Below are 20,897 nucleotides of genomic sequence, written 5' to 3'. Positions count from 1 at the left end.
ATGTCAAATACTTGAAGAAAAAAAAATAAAAAATAAGACCTGATCCCTATGTTTGAAAACTTAACAGTCAGAAGAAAAACTTGAAACAGAAGAATGATGTTTAAAACTCATTCTAGGGCTGGGAATATGGCTCAGTGGTAAAGTACTTGCCTAGCATGCATGAACCTCTGGGGTTCAATTCCTTAGTACCACATAAACAGAAAAAAGCCTGAGCTGGTGCTGTCGCTCAAGTGATAGAGCACTAGCCTTGAGCCAAAAAGCTCAGAGAGAGTACCCAGGCCCTGAGTTTAAGCCCCATGACAGCCCAAAAAAAAAGAAAATATATATGTATATACACATATATGATCAGGAAAAAATGGCTCAAATTAACTATATCCATCAGAGTTAAGAAAGGCTACAGAGAAAAGGCATAATTATGTGGCATTCTAAAAGCTGAATAGGACTTTTCTAGAAAACCGAAACAAGAAAAGGCAAACCAAATACAATGATCAAAATAAGGACACATAAGGTATGAGATTTGTGCTTTCGAAAGATTACTTAAGTCCAATTAAGGAAAATAAAGACCTGTGGAAGAAAAAAAATAGAACATAAGGAAATCAGATAATTATTTTTCATAACTCATGAAACAGATTAATTAAAGAAGGGGAGAGAATGTAGTCAACAATGCACTGTAGGTCCAAAAAGAAATGTACTTATTACCTGACTTAGGTTACTGTAACACCTCTGTATATCACCTTTATAATAAAATAATTTTTTAAAGAATGCAACATATATCCTACAAAACTAAGAACAGTGAGAGCAGTATCAGGCATTGGTGGCTCACGTCTACAATTCTAAACTACTCAAAAGACTGAGATCTGAAGACTGCAGTATTCTAAGCCAGCCTGAGCAAAAAGTCCGTAAGACTCTCATCTCCAATAAACTACTAAAAAGCTAGAAGTGGAACTATGGCTCAAGTGGCAGTGTGCTAGCCTTGAGCAAAAGAAATTCAGAGACAATACTCAGACCCTGAGTTCAAGGCCCAAGATGGACACACACAAAAAATTTTTTAATAGAGTAAAAAAAGGAGTGGGTTGGAAGGTAAGGGTAAAAATGTTGAAAGGGGTGGAACTGATCAAGATGCCTTGCATTCATAAACTGCTTTGTTAAATGGCAACTCCTTTGTACAAAAAAATTGAAAGCACATAGATAAACCAGTTCCTGAAGTATAACAAAGGGAATGAAAATAAAGGAAAGAGGGCTGGGAAGGTGGCTCAGTGGTAGAGTGTTTGCCTCGCATGCATGAGGCCCTGGGTTCGATTCCTCAGCACCACATAAGCAGAAAAAGCCAGAAGTGGCGCTGTGGCTCCAGTGGTAGAGCGCTAGCCTTGAGCTGAAGAGCTGAGGGACAGCGCCCAGGCCCAGAGTTCAGGCCCCATGACCGGCAAAAAAAATAAATAAATAAAGGAAAGATGTGAAACAGTGATAGAATTTACACATTTAATAGACCAAATGCTATGAAAAGGATTAGAGTTATAGAGTAGAATCAGGACATGAGTTCCACTCCAGCATCATAAAACAATGAAAGAAAAAAATCTATTAAGTCTCAAATATCATACATAAGTATATCTTCAATACTTATGCTAACCATGAACAAAAACAAGATGTATAACTTAAGTGTCTGGCTTAATGGGAACTGCTGCAGGTCCCTGACCAAAAGGAATTAATGCCAAACATATTAGGAAAGCCATTAATAGATCTCTGATGGACAAAGACTAAAGGAAAATACTGCATACTCAGAGCCCCAACCTGTAAACTATAGACTTGTTTGTATTCTTTGCTTTTCTTATTTTTTTCCAGGGGGGGGGTTTATCGTGGGGCTTGAACTCTGGGCCTGGGTGCTGTCCCTCAACACTTCAGCTCAAAGCAAGCACTCTACCATTTGAGCCACAGTGCCATTTCCAGTTTTCTGAGTGGTGTATTGGAGGAGATAAGAGTGTCACGAACTTTCCTGCCCAGGCTGGCTTTTAACCACAATCCTCAGATCTCAGCCTCCTGAGTAGCTAGGATTACAGGCGTGAGCCACCGGCGCCCTACCTTGCTTTTCTTTTTTATTTTGTTTCTTTCCGAAACTATTCTGTATTTACATAAATGTGAGCTACTAAAGGAAAAATGAGAAATGTATGACAGGAAAGTAAATCTTGGTCATTCAGGCATTTAGTACTAGTGAGAGGTAAGGAGGCACCAACAGAGGGTGAAATGAATGGAGTTGAAGTACTTGATATGCATGTATGAAAATAGAATAATTAAGTCTGTTGAAGTTGTTTTGATCAGGGGAAAAGGGAACAAAAAGTGAAAAGATTAACTTTGATTAGGGTACCTTGAACACCTGTATGGAAAAATCACAATGAACCTTCTCCTCTTTATACAACTCATAGATGCTAATAAAAACATGGAAAAAAAAAAAGTATCTGATAAAATTTAACCTTCTTCCACAATAAAAACACTAAAGAAACAAGAAACACAATGAAATTACAAAAAAAAAAAACACTAAAGAAACAAGAAACAAAATGAAATTACAAAAAAAAATACAATAGAGATTAAATATTTAAAATCAATAGCTAACTTCATATTCAAATGTTAAAATATTTCAAAGCCACCTGGCTTTGGTGGCCCAAGCCTATAATCCTAGCCACTCAGGAGGCTGAGTATCACAGTTTAAAGCCAGCCAGGGCAGGGAAGTCTAGGAGATTCATATCTCCAATTGTCACCAAAAAGCTGAAAGTGGAGATGTGGTTCAAGTGGCAGAGTGCCAGACCTGAACAAAAAAAGCTCAGGGACACAGCCCAGCCTCTGAATTCAAGCCCCAGTACAGGCAGGCGTTTGCAAACGCACACATACTCTCACACACACACAAATTCAAAGTTTTTCCTCAAAGAGCAAGAACAAAGCTAGGATTCTAATTTCAACATTGTTAATAACCACAATACTAGAAAGCCTAGCTACAGCAAATAGTCAAAAATAAATTGGACAGATCCAAAGTATAAAGTAAAAGATGTTTGTTTACAGATAATATGACTATATATGTAGAAAACACTAAGGTGTCCCTGAAAAAAAAGTGAATTCAGATAAAAATAAATACAAAAATCCATTAGTCTATATACTAATAATGCCCATTCAAAACATGAAATTAGAAAAATAATCTTATTTATAACAGTTTCAAAAACAGTAAATTGCTTAGAAATAAACTTATCAAAGGAGTCAAGACTTACATACACTGAAAATAACAAAAGTTTTGTAAAAGAAATTAAGAAAGATCCAACAAAATAAGAGTCTGCAAGCCAGGGGCCTATTGGCTCCATGTCTGTAATCCTGTAATCCTAGTTACTCAGGAGACAGATATGAGGATTGCAATTCAAAGCCAGCCCAAACAGAAAAGACCGTAAGGCTCTTTTCTCAAATAAACTACTCAGAAAAAGTAGAAGTGGTACTGGGGCTCAAGTGGTACAGCACTAGTCTTGAGCACAAAGGGGCTCAGGGACAGAGCCTAGGCCCTGAGTTCAAGCCTCATGACAAACAAAAAATAAAAGAGTCTGCATGTTTGAAAACTAAATAACGGTATTAAAACACACATATTCAACATGATCTTCATAGTCAATACAATCACTATCAATATTTCAGAAATACTAAAAACAATCCTGAACTTCTTAATGAACCACAAACAGCCCCACTGAGCCAAAATTGTCTTGGAAAAAAACAAAAGTGAAGAAGATATATATATATATTTGTTGTTGTTGTTGTTTGTTTGTTTTTGCAGTTGTGGGGTGGGGCTAGGTGCTGTCCCTGAACCTCTTTGTACTCAAGGCTAGTGCTCTACAACTAGAACCACAGCACCACTTCTGGTTTTTTGAGGGATCAATTGGAGGTAAGAGTCTTATGGAGACTTTCCTCTCAGACCTCAGCCTCTTCAGTAGCTAGGATCAGAGGTGTAAGCCACCAGCATCTGGCTAGCTTTATATTTCTTGACTTCAAAACATTTTTTTAAATTGCAATATTCAGGGGCTGGGAAAGTGGCTCAGTGGTAGAGTGCTTGCCTTGCATACATGAGGCCCTGGGTTCAATTCTTCAGCACTACATAAGCAGTAAAGGCCAGAAGTGGCCCTGTGGCTCAAGTGGCAGAGGACTAGCCTTGAGCTAAAGAGCTGAGGGATAGCACCCACGCCCAGAGTTCAGGCCCCACGACCGACAAACAAAACAAAACAAAACAAAAACTACAATATTCACAATAGTGTGGTATTTGCCTAAAGGCAGACGTAAAAAAACAATTGATGAGGGAAGGCATGACATTGTGCAAAAAGAAATATACTATTTACCTGACTTACATAACTGCACATCACCTTTACATTAATAATTTTTAAAAAATTAAAGCAATGGAACAGAATAGTAAGTCCAGAGATAAACCCACAGAGTCTAATAATCTTCAGCAAGACTCCATAAGACAAGGCTCCATAGTAGGGAATAGAACAGTGTTTTCCACAAATAGTATTGAGAAAACTGGATTTCCACATGCAGGTAAATAAACTGAACCATTACACCATACTCAAAAATCAGTTCTGTGGGTAGGGATGGTAAGGAAAATCTGGAAGAATGCAAGGGGAAGGAGTAACATTGTCCAAAAGGAAATGTAATCTTTACCTGACTTATATAACTGTAATCCCTCTGCACATCACATTTATAATAACAATTTTTAACTCATTGTATTTGATAAATTAAAGACTTTAAACAAGACCTGAAACTACAAAAATATTTAAAGAATAAGACAGTGTGAAAACCTACATGACTTTAATCTTGGTAACAATTTATTTACAATGACACCAAGAACACAGGCAATAAAAAGCAGAAGTAGGCAATTAAGACTCTACTAAATTAAAAGGCTTTTTCACCAAAAAGGAATGGAGTCAAAAGGCAGGCTACAGAATGAGAAAAAATATTTACAAATGAGTTAATTTCCAAAATACATGAAAAACTTCTATAACTCAACCACAAAACATCAAATAACCCATTTTAAAGTTGGGCAAAGTGCTTAGGCACCAGTGGCTCACAACTGTAATCCTGGCTACTTAGGAGGATAATATCTGGTGGATCAAAATTTGAAGGTATCCCAAGAAGAACAGTCTTCAGTTTTCCAATTAATCAGCAAATGTCAGATTGGAGGCATTATTCTTGAATTTACTTCTATCTCAATAGAATAGTTACAATTAGAGCCTAATGATCTGTATAAGAAACTATCAGTTTCATTTTATCTTTTTCCCTTCCTGTTGGCAGTCAATTCAAAAGAATATAAAAACTGAATGTTTTCCTAACGAATTATTCATATATGAAGACTATATAATAGGAAAATACTTACCAACAGTACAGCTGTCTTCAAGTACCACATCAACATTTCTGTCTCTGTATTCAACTCTGAAGTCTAGCATCCGAGGTTGCCTTTCTACAATCTGCCTAGATGGCATTACAGGTCGAAATGCTGAAGAAGAGGAAGTAGACGTTGGAGCTGGGTGACTTGCTGGATCAAATGCAGGTCCTGGTATGGTCTCACCTCCATAGTCACTAAATGTTGACATAAAAAAAGTTTTTCAACAACCAAATCTTTACAGATTATACTCCTAACGCTTTCTTCATCCCCAGCTCTGTGCTCTTCCTACCAAGTATCCTACTGATATTAAAGCCAAACTAAAGTTCTACTTCCTCCAGCAAATGAAGGCCACATTTTAATCTTCAACCCATCTTTGCCTTTTTAGTTTATTAACAGCTACCTTGTGAAGAGGACCAAGTACCCTCACTATGTTTGTAAAATACTCATTTAAATGCTGAAGTAAAAACCTTGTCTTCTCCTTCATTCATTCTCACTAAATCACTATTTAACTCATTATCTTCCAAAAAGACTTTTTTGAAACTTCAATGTGCTTAAAACTTAATTCTATCTGACTCCTGGCATTAAAAGGTATTTTTTGTAGTTTATTTAAATAAAAAAAGCAGGAATCATCAGAGGAAATTACTTTATATTCTTAACATCAATTCCATAAGCTATCCCACATATGCACTATCTCTTTTTCCCACTTTCTATGAAATAAAGGGGGAATCACTTTTCCTATGTATGTGAAGTCTAAAAGCATCTTTTAGCATTAGAGATTAACTCCACTCTCTTCCCTTCATCTCTTTTGGAAACATGTTTCAATGTTTGTCTTCTTGACAGAAAATAAAAATGAAATCCTAGCTCTGCCCTTTTAATAGCAGTCTTATTTGTAAAATGAGGAAAAATAACAGTATTTGCACAATGCCTGAGATCTAACTAGTAATACCTCATACCTCAAACTCAAAGATCACATTATTAATGTTTTCTCAAGTCTGATTCTCCACTATTATCAGCAACTTAAGCCAGAAACCTATGACGGTTATCTTTGACCCCTTCCCATATACCCACATCTTTTCAATATTACCTCTTAAATATCCTTTGGATAAGTCATGTGCCTTAATCCTCTGAAGCTGCCATCTTAAACCAAGTCACAACTTTCATACAAAGTAATTCAAAAGCCTTCTAACCAATCTCTTAATACATTCTCTTACTCCTCCACAAACTACCATTATAGTGAAACTAAAAAACAATTGTCTTCAGACCATGTTCTTCCTTAATCTTTCCATTGTTCCCTCTGCTCTTTAGATAGTAGCATAAAAAAGTCCTGTATTATCTAAATCCTATCCATCTTCCAAGCATAATCCTGCACTATATTATCTTTTCTCTCTCTATGCTAATAACCACAAAAGCCTTCTCACCTTGATCCTTCCCATTTCACAGGAACACAGGCTAGTCAAGAATATTCTTTTCCTCCCCAACTTCATCTCATTTCCATCTTTCAATTACCAGATTTATACAAATCTCTCATTTCAGATTATTTTTTAACTCAGTACTTTTGCTACCACACAACTAGGTCTAATTCCCCATCATCATCTATAATTACAAAATTATATATATTAACAATCATTAGACACCTACAATATAGTAGTGATATTATAGTAGATATATGTACATACACATAAATAGTACTATCATTTAAGAAGTACTATATATATACATATATTCAGTTATTGTAATATGTATGATAATATTGTAATACTATCATAATACAGTTCCACAAGGACAAAGCTCACATTTTTGTTTTTAATGGCTGTGTCCTCTTGCCTTCAGTTCAAGATTTTATGCATAGAAGGCATCTGAATTTATCAAACTAATGAATAGAGAAGTAATTGTTTAAAGCACTGGCTTTTCTCTGACTTAATATGTCATACATTTTGTAATGTGCATAAGATCTTACTGACCAGTAATTACTGATACAAAGACAAAAACCTACCCTTTCAAGTGTAAGAGGAGGTGCAGAAATGGAGGGACAAAGGGCGAACAAATGCAGCAATGATATTCAAGGAAAACTATGTTGAAGATGAACTATACAACTTACAGGTGGGAATAACTGGGAAAGCAAGGGAAGGGGTGGTATTGTCTAAAAGGATATGTACTCTTTACCTGACTTATGTAACTGTAACCCTCTGTACATAACCTTTATAATAACAATAAATATATTTTAAAAGAAAAATCTGGCAGGGTGCTGGTGGCACACATCTATAAACCTAGCTAATTAGGAGGCTGAGATCTGATGATCCCTGTTCAAAGACAGCCCAGGCAGGAAAGTCTATCTCCAATACAGTACTCAGAAAAAGCAGGAAGTGGCATTGTGGCTCAAGTGATAGAGCACTAGTCTTGAGCACCAAAGCACAGGGACCATGCCCAGGCCCTGAGTTCAAGCCCCATGTCTGGGGCTTAAATCTCAGTTACAAAATTCAAGAAAGTAGTCATATGATAAATATATGGGAAAATATCCAAAGCAGGAAAAAATATCACTGATGAGATGAAAAAATGAGCTCTTAAATATTTATAATCAGAATCTTTATGGTGACACATACCTCTAAGGTTTATTTTTAAATCTGGAAAGCCGGGCACTGGTGGCTCACACCTGTAATCCTAGCTACTCAGGAGGATGAGATCTGAGGATCTCGGTTCAAAGCCAGCCCAGGCAGGAAAGTCCGTGAGATTCTTATCTCCAATAAACCACTAGAAAACCGGAAATGGCACTGTGGCTCAAGTGGAAGAGTGTTCGCCTTGAGCTGAAAAGCACAGGGACGGCACCCAAGCCCAGAGTTCAAGCCCCACAACCGACAAAAATAAATAAATAAGAGTGTGTGTGTGTGTGTATGTGTGTGTGTGTGTGTGTGTATGTGTGTGTGTGTGTGTGTATATATATATATATATATATATATATATATATATATACATATATATATATGGGAAAATCAGTTTAACTTACTAAGCAGCTAAAAACTGTTAAGTTTAAATTACTGACTTAATGTTTCTAGTCTCCGTATCTATCTTTCTATATAGTCTATTCTATGATGTTGGGTCTAATCTGCAAAACTTCATTTCTTCCGAATAAATGGCTTCTCAGTAGATTTTAACCAATAGAGGATACTACAGATTGCTACAACATTATGACCTCAAAGATATGCCTGAAAAACAGCAATAGGCAAAACACCTCCCAGTGGAAAGAAGATTATATCATAGGTTGAACATTTCATCTGGAAGCAAAAAGAGCCTGAAATAGAAATTTTCATTAAATCATAAGTAATTCAGGTTGGAAAACTGATCAGGCTTTGTAAATAATAAAACTGGAAAACTAAGTGACAAAAAAGTTTAGGAAAGCTGGGCACTGGTGGCTCATGCCTGTAATCCTAGCTACTCAATAGGCTGATATTTAAGGATCATAGTTCAAAGCCAGCCGGGGCAGGAAAGTACATGAGACTCTCATCTCCAAGTAACCACCAGAAAACCAGAAATGGAGTTGTAGCTCAAGTGGTAGACCACTAGTCTTGAGTAAAAAAGCTCAGAAACAGTGCCCAAGCACTGAGTTCAAGCCCCATGACCAACAAAAAGAAAAAAAGTTTTAAAAAGAGGTAACAGTTTAACAAAATGAATACAAGAAAGACAAAATATTTCTTCTCTGAAGGGGTAGGAGCTAATGGGAGGGGAATGGAAAACTGGAAAGAAGAATGGTAGAACAATATAGTCATAAAATTCCATGTACATGCATACATTGCAAAGATGGGAAGAGAGGAATAATAGAAGGTCAAAAAATAGTATTACCTAATCTAAAAAAAAAACACCAAAATTTTATAGTTAAGCCTTGGAATTTTTGGAGAAATAACACTCACAAAGGTATCAAAAGTACATTGATATTGGTATAATTTGTGGAGGGGAAGGGGAAAAACAAATCGTTTAAATAGGGATACAGGTGGACCCATTCCAACAATGAGATGCACAAGTCGTTATGTCAAAAAGGAACTTTACAACTTTGGTGGGGGGGGCGGGGGGGCCAGGAGGGGGAGCGGGGAGGATTGGGTGGGGGGCAGGGGGAGGATCGGAAGGGATGGGAAGGGGAAACAAAGGAGGAGGCTACAATGCTTGATAAGAAATGTACTCATTATCTTGCCCATGTAATTGTAACCCCTCTGTACAGTATTTTCACAATAAAAAATAAATAAATAAATAAATAAATATAAAAAAGTACAAGGACTGTATTAATAAAAAATAAAATTTTCCATTAAAAAGTAAAACAAATTAACAGCTTTCTCTTCTTTACTCTGCTAAACTCTTATCTAAACCATTAAGCACTATAACATACCTTTGTAGAATGCCATTTTCTTGGGGTATTACACCATTAATAGCTGCCTGCAAACAAGAAACATACAAGGTCATTTAATGGAGGTAAAAAGTGGGCAAATACATTACCTTGCTCATGTAACTGTAACCCCTCTGTACAGTATTTTTACAATAACAAACCAAAAAATTAAAATTTGGAAAAAATGGGCAAATATAATCATAATACTCAGTGTACATATGTGAAAATGGAACTAGGTCAATTAAGGAAGAGTGGAGTTGGGACAAAGAGGAGATAGTAATAGCAGGGGTGACACTGATCAAGATACATTGTACTTGAGCTTGATACTGGTGACTAGCCAGATATTCCTAGATATTCCTATCTCCAATTAACCACCAAAAAGCTGAAAATGGAGGTATGACTCAAATGGTAGAGAGCTAGCCCTGGGTAAAAAAAGCTTAAGATCGGGCTGGGAAGGTGGCTCAGTGGTAGAGCACTTGCCTTGCATGCATGAGGCCCTGGGTTCGAGTCCTCAGCAACATATAAGCAAAAAGAAAAAAGCCGGAAGTGGCGCTGTGGCTCAAGTGGTAGAGCACTAGCCTTGAGCTGAAGAGTTGAGGGACATCACCCATGCCCAGAGTTCAGGCCCCACGACCGGACCCCCCCCCCAAAAAAAAAGCTTAAAATCAAACTGGGCGCCAGTGGCTCATGCCTATAATCCTAGCTACTCAGGAGACTGAGATCTGAAGATCTTGGTTCGAAGCCAGCCTGGGCAGGAAACTCCATGAGATTCCTATCTCCAATAAACCACTAGAAAACCAGAAGTGGTGCTGTGGCTAAAGCAGCAGAGTGCTTGCCTTGAGCTGAAGAATTGAGGGACAGTTCCCAGGCCCAGAGTTCAAGCCCCACAACCGACAAAAAAAAAAAAAAAGCTTAAGATCAGCATCCAAGTCCTGAGAGCAAGCCCCATTACCAGCACCAAAACAAAACAAAACAAAAAACTTCACTGTACTCATAGACTGACATACTGAATTAAATCCCCTTTGTACAACTAAAGAATAAATAATAAATAATGTTCATTTAAAGAAAGACAGAAGAAGAAACAGATAACTGTTTAAGGGACCAAGAAGCTCACAGCATGAGGAATTCTTATGAAGAATTAAGTACACTTTGAAGTATTTATTTCAACAAAATACTAAATGCTTCCTTAACAGTGCAAAATATGTTCTATTCTCTACTTTATTTTTTAATTTTGTTTAATTGTAAAGGTGATGTATAGAGGGGTTATAGTTACATAAGTAAGGTAATGAGTATATTCTGCAAACAGTGTTACCCTCTCCCTCATTTTCTCCCACTTTCTACTTAATAATAAAACATTTTAGAAAAGTTTAAAACCTGCATTCAACATGGACCAGTATCACCAAACTTTTTGAGTCATAAGAAAGCTTAATTCCAGTCCTGTCAAAGTAAAATGCTCACAAAAATCAATGGTCAAGGATATCAAAACACATCAAATCAATTCTTTAAGAAAACATTTTTAACATTATTTCTTTCCTAAGATCAGAAAGAACAATAAATAAGTCACAAATGAAAACTTCTATGAAAATTAAAAAATTAAATTAGCTGCAGAAATTCATTCTTTCTTGTTATAACCATTATTCTTAATTAAAAAAAAAAAAAGAACACTGAAAAGGAAAGAATGTTACTAAGTGTCAAGTTTTTTGATAAGACTAGCACCCAACTATGGCAGAGAACAAAATACAGTAATACAAGAGACACTTCCTTATATAAACATGACTGAAATCAGTCTCTAAGCTATCAAACAAGTAGTAATGATATGGCAAGGATATTTCTGGAGGCTACTGCCTGCCACATACAGAATTATTGACATCTTACTGTGGGGTGCGGACCAGAGAAGAGAATAAAAAATTTTTAAAAGACAACCTTTCCAACTTTGCCTTTTACCATACCAAATCCTCCTTCCTTCCTCTTCAACATGAAATGAAAATATAACATGAATACTAAAAACTAATACTTTGTTTGATAAAATGAATAGCCGGGCTGGGCACCGGTGGCTTGCGCCTGTAATCTTAGCTACTCAGGAGACTGAGATCTGAGGATCGTGGGTCAAAGCAATCCCGGGCAGGAAAGTCCATGAGACTCTTATCTCCAATAAACCAGTCAGAAAACCGGAAGTGGCACTATGGCTTCAGCCTTGAGCTGAAGAGCTGTGGGACAGCACCCAAGCCCAGAGTTCAAGGCCCACGACCAACACCAACACACACACACACACACACACACACACACACACACACACACACACACACACACACACACACACACACACACACACACACACACATCAACAGTCAAAAGGAGTTTGTGCATTTTGTAAAGCATTAACCTAAGTTAACTTGCCAGAAGTGGTTCAAATAGGATACTGTTGAATGAAAATAAAGTAGAGTATAAGATGTTTGCTATTAATCTTGAAATTTGTAACATTCCACTGGAAAGTAATAAATGGAAATACACACACACACACACACACACACACACACACACACACACACACACACACACACACACACACACACACACGGCAATGGTGGCATGTGCCTGTAATACTAGCTACTTAGGAGGCTGAGATGTGAGGACTGCAGTTCAAAGCAGCCTGCAGGAAAGCTCATGAGACTCATCTCCAATAAACCAATCCCGAAATGCTAGAAGTAGGACTGTAGGTAGAGTGCTAGCTTTGAGCAAAAGAAGCTCAAAGACAGTGTCCAGGCCAAGCCCCAAGACTGGCACATAAACACATACTCATACTCATTCTCTCCCTCTCCCTCTCCCTCTCCCTCCCCTCTCCCTGTCTGTCTGTCTGTCTGTCTGTCTCTCTCTCTCTCTCTCTCTCTCTCTCTCTCTCCCCCTCTCTCTCTCTCTCTCTCCCCCTCTCTCTCTCTCTCTCTCACATACACACACACACACACACACACACACACACACACACACACACACACACACACGCAAAAATTGAAGGTTTCAAGAGCCACAAAGTCAATGGAAGCATGTCTGCCTTGTACCAGGTTCATTATCCACTTTCTGTTAACAGCAATGTTTCCACACACAAAAATCTCTTCTGCAAATAACAATAAGTAATTCAGAGAATTTGCTATGATGTGGGTTAAAAATAAAACAGAAATACTATAAGTTAGAAAGATTTTTATTCACATTTTCACTAGGGAAATGCTAAAGTATAATGGAAAAAAATTAAGGACTTAGAAAATCCAAATATTACCCTTCATATAACTACTTGAAGATAATTTAAAAAGAGAGAGCAAAACTAAAATAAAGTCCAAACTTGGAACTGAGGCTCTCACATTATGAGTTTAATGAGTATATGTACATATATGAGTATGTGTATATATGTATATAAACTGAACTTCCTTGAGTCTCAATTTCCTCATGTGTAAAATGAACTAAGGTTTTACATCCTTAGCTAAAATGGGCCTTTTTGTTCCTCAAAGACATTAATTTTGGTCTTAAGTATTTGTGAAGACATTCTCTTTATTAAAACATACTTTTCTCAAGAAATTCTTCCTTATTTCTTACGAATGGTTCCCTGGGACTGAGAAACTGTTCAGTGGTAGATCTAAATAACGTCTCAACTGAGACAGAAGGAAGAACAAAATGGGAGTGCAATATTCTATGCAGAAGGAACAGTAGTAATACTTTCACTTAAAACCTTCAACTTTGGGCTGAGAATGTGCCTTTGTCATAGAGGGCTTGCCTAGCATGCATGAAGCCTTGGGTTCAATTCCTCAGTACCACATAAACAGAAAAGACCAGAAGCAGCATTGTGGCTCAAGTGGCAGAGTGAGCAAAAGAAGTTCAGGGACAGCGCCCAAGCCCTGAGTTCAAGTCCCAAGACTGGCGAAAAAAATTTCAACTTCTTCTAAAGTGTGAAATCAGTTTTGGGTTGTTTTTTTTTTTTTTTTTTGGAGGGAGGGGTCAGTCGTGGGGCTTGAACTTTGGGCCTGGGTGCTGTCCCTGAGCTCTTCAGCTCAAGGCTAGCACTCTACCACTTGAGCCACAGCACCACTTCCAGGTTTTTCTGTTTATGTGATGCTGAGGAATCAAACCCAAGGCCTCATGCATTAGGGGCAAGCACTCTACCACTGAGCCACTTTCCCAGCCCATGAAATAATTTTAAATAGTGTACTTAGTTTTAGATAGGAAGTTAGTTCTTGATCACAATAGTATGTACTTTGTTCATTACTAAGAAAAGTGTGCAATTCAGAATAAGGGACACTACAACTGTCCCTAACTGAAGAAATACAGATTAGGGAAAACAATATTTTTCTTGACGATTAAGAGAACAGGGATAGCATTTGATCTGAACTTTGAACAATGGGTAGATACAGAAACAGGAAAATTCCACATTGGTTCACTTAGAACATATGAACTTTGAGGTTACATTAGGACATCATTTGTTCATGTAACATATATTCAATTGCCAACTATGTACTAAGCATGGTGCTAGGCAATACAGATATACTGACAATCATAACATAGTTTACATCTATGAACAACAGAATACATTCAACTATTATATTGTGAAGAATTCAAATGAAGATATCCAAGTAAGATGAAGATGTCCAAAAGTAATTTTTAAAAATCAGAGCTAGTGGGCAAGATGGAGACTGAATGACACCCTACCCCACACCCACACACCTCAAATCTTTCCTTAGGGACATACTTTATTGAACAGCTATTTTCACATCAAACATCCTCAAGAAGAATTAAGAAAATCAGAGCTGGCAGCACAGTAGATTTGACTGCATCAACACATCTGTAAGCACTGGCAAGCATGAAATCTCAGATCCAGCAGGGACAGATCCAAAGGCAGTCAAGAGAAAACTTGGGAAGTGAGACTGGAGCACCTGAGATCCTAGGTCCATCCTCACCAGCTCTGTGGCTAGAATTTCCAACTTACAGGACTAGACTACCCATATCACAAAAACCTTTTTGTAAGATCCTAAGGATCAACATGGTCCTGCCACAGCCACAGCAGCACCTTGAACTCACACTACAGTCCTAAGTGGTGTGACCAAGAGAATCAACAAAACTGATAACAAAGCACAGCAGTTTCTGACCAAGGGACAGGATTCTACCAGTCTACAGAATAGCTTGTGAGCTGGTAGGGACTTAGGAGATGGAGAATGCCACAGGTCATGTAGGGGAATGTGTAGTGGTTGGGAAGCTGGGAGCTCACCAGGCAAACCAGCAGAGAAACCTGCAATTTAGAACTTTCAGTACAGTACACTTTTACATGTTGTAGTTTCAATTCAGGTCTCTGAAAAACTACTTCCCATAAATCTCCAAATCAGGCAATCCATACTGGCCTTCTGGTTCGGAAAGAAAGAAAGAAAGGAAAGAAAGGAAAGAAAGGAAAGAAAGAAAGAAAGAAAGAAAGAAAGGAAAGAAAGGAAAGAAAGGAAGGAAGGAAGGAAGGAAGGAAGGAAGGAAGGAAGGAAGGAAGGAAGGAAGGAAGGAAGGAAGGAAGGAAGGAAGGAAGGAAGGAAGGGAAAGAAAGAAAGAAAGAAAGAAAGAAAGAAAGAAAGAAAGAAAGAAAGAAAGAAAGAAAGAAAGAAAGATAAGCATGATGGCTCATGCCTATAATCTCAGCTACTCAAGAGGCTGAGATCTCAGAATTGTGGTTCAAAGCCAGCCAGGGCAGTTAAGTCCCCAATCAACTACCTAAAATCCAAAGTGCAACATAGCTCAAGTGGTAGAGTACTAGCCTTGAGCAAAAAATGTTCAGACAGTGCCCAAGCCTTGAGTTCAAGACCCAGCACCAGCACCAAAAACAAACAAAAAGTTTCTCAGAACAAAAAAAAGGAAAATATCGAGTCTTTTTGTTTTGTCAATAGCTGAGGAAACGATAGTAGAAAAATTAGATTGCATTAAATTAAAAAGCTTCTGAATAGCAAAGGAAACAATTACCAGGGAGAACAGCCAGAATTAGGAGAAAAAATTTTGCTATGTATTTACCAGACAGTGGATTAATATTAGAATATATAAAGAACTCAGAAAATTAAACACCAAAAGAATAAACAATCCAATCAATAAAAGGGCAAATGAATTAAACAAAGTCAAGGATAACCTGATAAAAGTTCCAACACCTTTGTCATCAGGAAAATGAAAATCAAAACTACCCTGAGATTACAGGTCATCCTAATAAGAATGAGATCACAAAGAAAGAAAATATACAATCTGGAAGGCAGGGGAATTAAGATTTGATAACATAGCCAACATGAGTTTACTAAAAGGAAAGTTTCATGTTTGTAACAATGTGGATTTTCCTTTGCAAAGTAGAAAACAATTCTTCCATACCTATTAACTTTCACTTTAAAAATAGTAATCTTACATCACTTTGAATTTTCTCCAGAGAAGCAAACCTGGCAAACACACACACACACACACGCACGCACGCACGCACGCACGCACGCACGCACGCACACACACACACGCGCGCGCGCGCGCGCACATTTTCAGGCAGGTTGAGTTATATAATATACTTTACACATTGTAGAATGACAGACCAAAAAATAACCAAACAAACAAAAAGATCACCCACAGAGGAAAATCATTATCAGATGCACACACAATACTGAAACCCAATCCTGTTCCTCAGGTAAACTGATTATCTCTCCTATCTCAAACCTGTTTGCCAGATATAGAAAAGCAACTTGGTTCTAAGAGTCAGAAATCTTAACAGCAAAGACTTTCAACTATCCAAATAATGGAGAAGGAACAGATCTAAAAATAACTTTGCTAGTATTAAATCAATCAACCAAGAATTTATTAGGCAATTTGCCATGTACCAAAGACAAAAATAATTTTTTTAAAAAACCACAATTCCTATGCCAGGCACTGGTGGCTTATGCCTGTAATCCTAGCTACGCAGAAGGCTGAGATCTGAGGACAGTGGCTCAAAGCCAACCCAGGCAGACAAGACTCTTACCTCTATTAACCAGCAAAAAAGCCAAAAGTAGAGCTGTGGCTATGGTAGAACAAGAGCCTTAAACAAAAACGATAAGCTGGATCTCAAGTCCCTGAGTTCAAGTCCCAGTCCCAGCATGTACACATGCACATACACGTGTGCACGCGCACACATGCGCGCACACACACACACACACACACACACACACACACACACACACAATCCACAAATCTTTCTCCCAGAATCTATATGAAAAAGCAGAAACATATTTAGTGTAAAACAAAACCTATTTCACTTGGCACTATGAAATTGGTTGAGTGAAGAAAAAATAGTTCAGAGATGAATGGCATACTGATTAGAAAAAATGTTAATAATTTTTTTGGGGGGGTCCGGTCGTGGGGCCTGAACTCTGGGCCTGGGCGCTGTCCCTCAGCTCTTCAGCTCAAGGCTAGCACTCTACCACTTGAGCCACAGCGCCACTTCCAGCTTTTTTCTTATGTGGTGCTGAGGAATCAAACCCAGGGCCTCCAGCATGCAAGGCAAGTGCTCTACCACTGAGCCACCTTCCCAGCCCAAATGTTAATAATTTTTAAAATAATATTGAACTGTGATTTTAAAGCTATGAAAACCTTCCTTTTGGACTAACCTTCTATTGAGTCTCAGTTTCTTATCTTTAACAATAAACTTATATTTACTTACTACCTACCTATCTTCAGGACTTCTGTGAACTTAGGAAATAATGTAGAAAAATCACTTGATAAAATAGTAGACAAAAATAATAAGCCCTCAAGAAAAGGAAAGATGAGAGTGAAAGATAGTTGTCAGGTTAAAACCTGAGACACTTAGTAATTCAGAAAACAATGTACTTATGGTCTCTTAAGGGAAAGGGAAGAAAAAAGAAGATTGCAATAGAGAATAGATTGAGCTAATGAGTCATCCCTTTACAGTAACATCTCTTTTGTGATAGCAAGCATCTGTGCAAATATAAACTAGTGTCTGGAGGCCAATGATGAACAATGCTAGGCACTTGGCTTTTTCTTAATATAGAGACTCAATACTGTCACTGGTTAGACTATTCATAAACTGCAGGTGTTTATAACAAGGTATAAAGTAGAAAAGTTGTGCTCATTTGAGGAACTCTATAATCACATCCTGTGCAGGATAGTGCAAGAAACTATTCTTCAGATTTTTTTAATAAGCATTAACATGTATTTCTTCAAAAGTGAAAATTAGTGGAATGGAATGCCTCAAAGCACTCCTCAATGAAACTTAAAGTGGGATAGACTTTGTGCATAACGTGAATTTTCACTTTTACTGTGTATGACTTCATATAAGCTTCTGTTTGTTCAAATTATCATTTAGAAATCCAGTAATATGGAAATATTATGTGCTGATTTTTTTGCACCATTTTTGTCTTAGGTAGGAACATGTAATAAAGAAACACAAAAATTATGCATAGAGTCCTTCTATAAAACAGCATTGTTGCCTGGGCACCGGTGGCTCACATCTGTAATCCTAGCTACTCAGTAGGCTGAGATCTGAGGATCATGGTTCAAAACCAGCCCGGGCAGGAAAGGTCATGAGATGCTTATCTCCAATAAACCACGAGAAAAACAAAAGTGGCACTGTGTTTCGAGTGGTAGAGTGCTCGACTTGAGCTGAAGAGCTGAGGGACAACGCCTAGGCCCAGAGTTCAAGCCCCACAACCAACCAAAAAAAAAAAAAACAAAAAACAGCATTGTCAGCACAAACCAAAAAAACTGAAGTAGAAACTGAATATGAAATTCAAAAATCATTTTCTAAAAGCACAGAACATTTAGAAGGTAATATGGCTTGGTTAATGTTTACTTTTATTTCACGCCGTTCAAAATTATCAAGTATGTGTCAAATATTTTTCCATGGACTTGCTATAACTCATTGAAAATTTGAATTTATTGGCAGAGATTCATACATTCATAATTAACCTACTGTGAAACTGGCAAAGCATTTTTTCCTGCTCTTACAGACACTGTAGATTTGTTTTAAGGATTGAACCAAACTGGGATGTATTTGATTATTTGATTTATAAAGTTATTTTCAGTGTTTTATACCAATTAATATTGGGCTGCTTATCATAGAAATTTTACAAAAATTAAGAGATGATAGATTTTCTTAAATACTCTATATAGCATTAGAGTCTGAATATGATCTAATCCAAACCTTTTACTTGACAAGAGGTAGTTCAGAGACAATTTGGCCAAGGCCATACTTAATAAATTAATAAGAGGTATCAAAAGGCAGCAGTCTCCAGTCAAGAGTAACGCAATGTATTTGACATTATAGTTAGCTAACACTGTATTTATATAAAATTACATAAACCAAACACAGTAAGCCTTCAATTTATTACATGGTCAAGCATGGTAAAGTAATAATTATAATATTTATTTTTTTCTTTTTTGTCTGTCACTGGGCTTGAACTCTAGGCCTAGGCACTGTCCCTCAGCTCTTCAGCTGAAGGTTAGCACTCTACCTGAGCCACAGCGCCACTTCCAGCTTTTTCTGTTTATGTAGTACTAAGGAATCAAACCCAGAGCCTAATGCATTCAAGGCAAGCACTCTACCACTGAGCCTTCCAGTGCCATAATATTAAAATTTTAAGTACCAAAAGATACTACTTAAGACAAAAGTTTTAAGTTCTTGTGCATGTATTACATACACAGCTCAGCTGGTGAGGAAAAACTCTCAGTCAGCACCACATTATGAAGTTGTATTTAAGATATTTATGATCTGCTGAATATTTCTGTACCCTTGATTTTGTAAAAACAGGACTCCTCAAAACAAGATATAGCCAGTCACTGATAACCCACTCCTATAATTAGGAGTCTAAGATCACACTCTGAAAGATTGTGGTGCAAAGCAAGCACAGACAGAAAATTCCCAGGACTCAATCTCCAAAATAAGCAGCAAAAAGTAAAGCTGAAGGCATGTTTCAAGTGGTAGAACATCAGTCAAGAAAGCAAGACAAGTCAATGTAAGACCTTGAGTTCAAACTGCAGTTCTAAGACAGCAAAAAGGCTGGTCTGGAGGTATGATCCAAGTGGTAAGGTGCCAACCAAGAGTGAAAAGGTTAAAATGCTAAGTGACAGCCCAAATACTGATACAAAAAAAATTGGAGGGAATCATATCATTCAATTATTAAACATCAATTGGAAAAAAAATCTGCCTTTACAACATTCTAGTTAGGCTAGAAAAATATTCTTCAAAACATTAACTCCCACATCAAAAACTTCTAGTCCATTACTGTATATCTACAGTCTTTCCTTCCTCTATCCTTTATTCCTCCCCAGTAAAAAAAAGTCTTAGAGCTGGGCCTTAGTGGCTCATACCTGTTATCCTAGCTACTCAAGAGGCTGAGTGAGGATCACGGTTCAAAAACAGCCCAGGCAGGAAAGGCCATGAGACACTTATCTCCAATAAACCACTAGAAAACCGGAAGTGGTGCTGTGGCTCAAGTGATAGAGTGCTAGCCTTGAACTGAAGAGCACAGGGACAGCACCCAAGCCCAGAGTTCAAGCCCCACGACCAACAACAACAACAACAACAACAAAATTAGTTGTCAAGATCATTATGCTACAACCACAACATGAAATGCTATGCAAGCATTTAGAAAAATCAAGTCACATTTAGTAAGACAGAAAAATGTTCATGTTAAGGGCTGGGAAGGTGGCTCAGTGGTAGAGCACTTGCCTTGCATGCTGGAGGCCCTGGGTTTGATTCCTCAGCACCACATAAGCAAAAAGAAAAAAGCTGGAAGTGGCACTGTGGCTCAAGTGGTAGAGTGCTAGCCTTGAGCTGAAGAACTGAGGGACATCGCCCAGGCCCAGAGTTCAGGCCTCAGGACCGGACCCCCCAAAAAAAAAGAAAAATGTTCATGTTAAGTAGAGATTGTAGATTACAAAAAAGCTAAAACACATAGAAGATATTCAAACACATAGAAGATATTCTAAAATAAAAATATCTAAAAACTGTGAAATAGCTATTATCAATGAGTGATGGGATTAAAGTTAATTTCAGGGTGAATATCTTGTTTGAAATGTTTAACACAAAAATTTTTCAGACTTGGGAATATTTGCATAGATCTTATTGGTTGTGCACCTCTCATTCAAAAATCTAAA

The 20,897-nt window shown here is 37.5% G+C and overlaps 1 protein-coding gene across 1 annotated transcript in view; it reads right to left on the bottom strand.

The window, feature by feature from the left end:
* Faf1 (Fas associated factor 1) overlaps positions 1 to 20,897 on the bottom strand; it is a 299,200-nt gene that overhangs the window by 254,552 nt on the left and 23,751 nt on the right. Inside the window, exons 3-4 of the mRNA XM_069987264.1 lie at positions 9,768 to 9,814; positions 5,387 to 5,589 (exon numbers count right to left, since the gene is read on the bottom strand). Of these exons, the coding sequence (XP_069843365.1) occupies positions 5,387 to 5,589; positions 9,768 to 9,814 (250 nt within the window). The remainder of the gene's footprint in view (positions 1 to 5,386; positions 5,590 to 9,767; positions 9,815 to 20,897) is intronic.

The sequence above is a fragment of the Dipodomys merriami genome, unplaced genomic scaffold (assembly GCF_024711535.1).
Source record: "Dipodomys merriami isolate MVZ:Mamm:240054 unplaced genomic scaffold, mDipMer1.0.p SCAF_34, whole genome shotgun sequence".
NCBI lineage: Eukaryota > Metazoa > Chordata > Mammalia > Rodentia > Heteromyidae > Dipodomys > Dipodomys merriami.
Note: the sequence above shows the minus strand (reverse complement) of the source record. Positions and strands in the feature narration are given on the sequence as shown.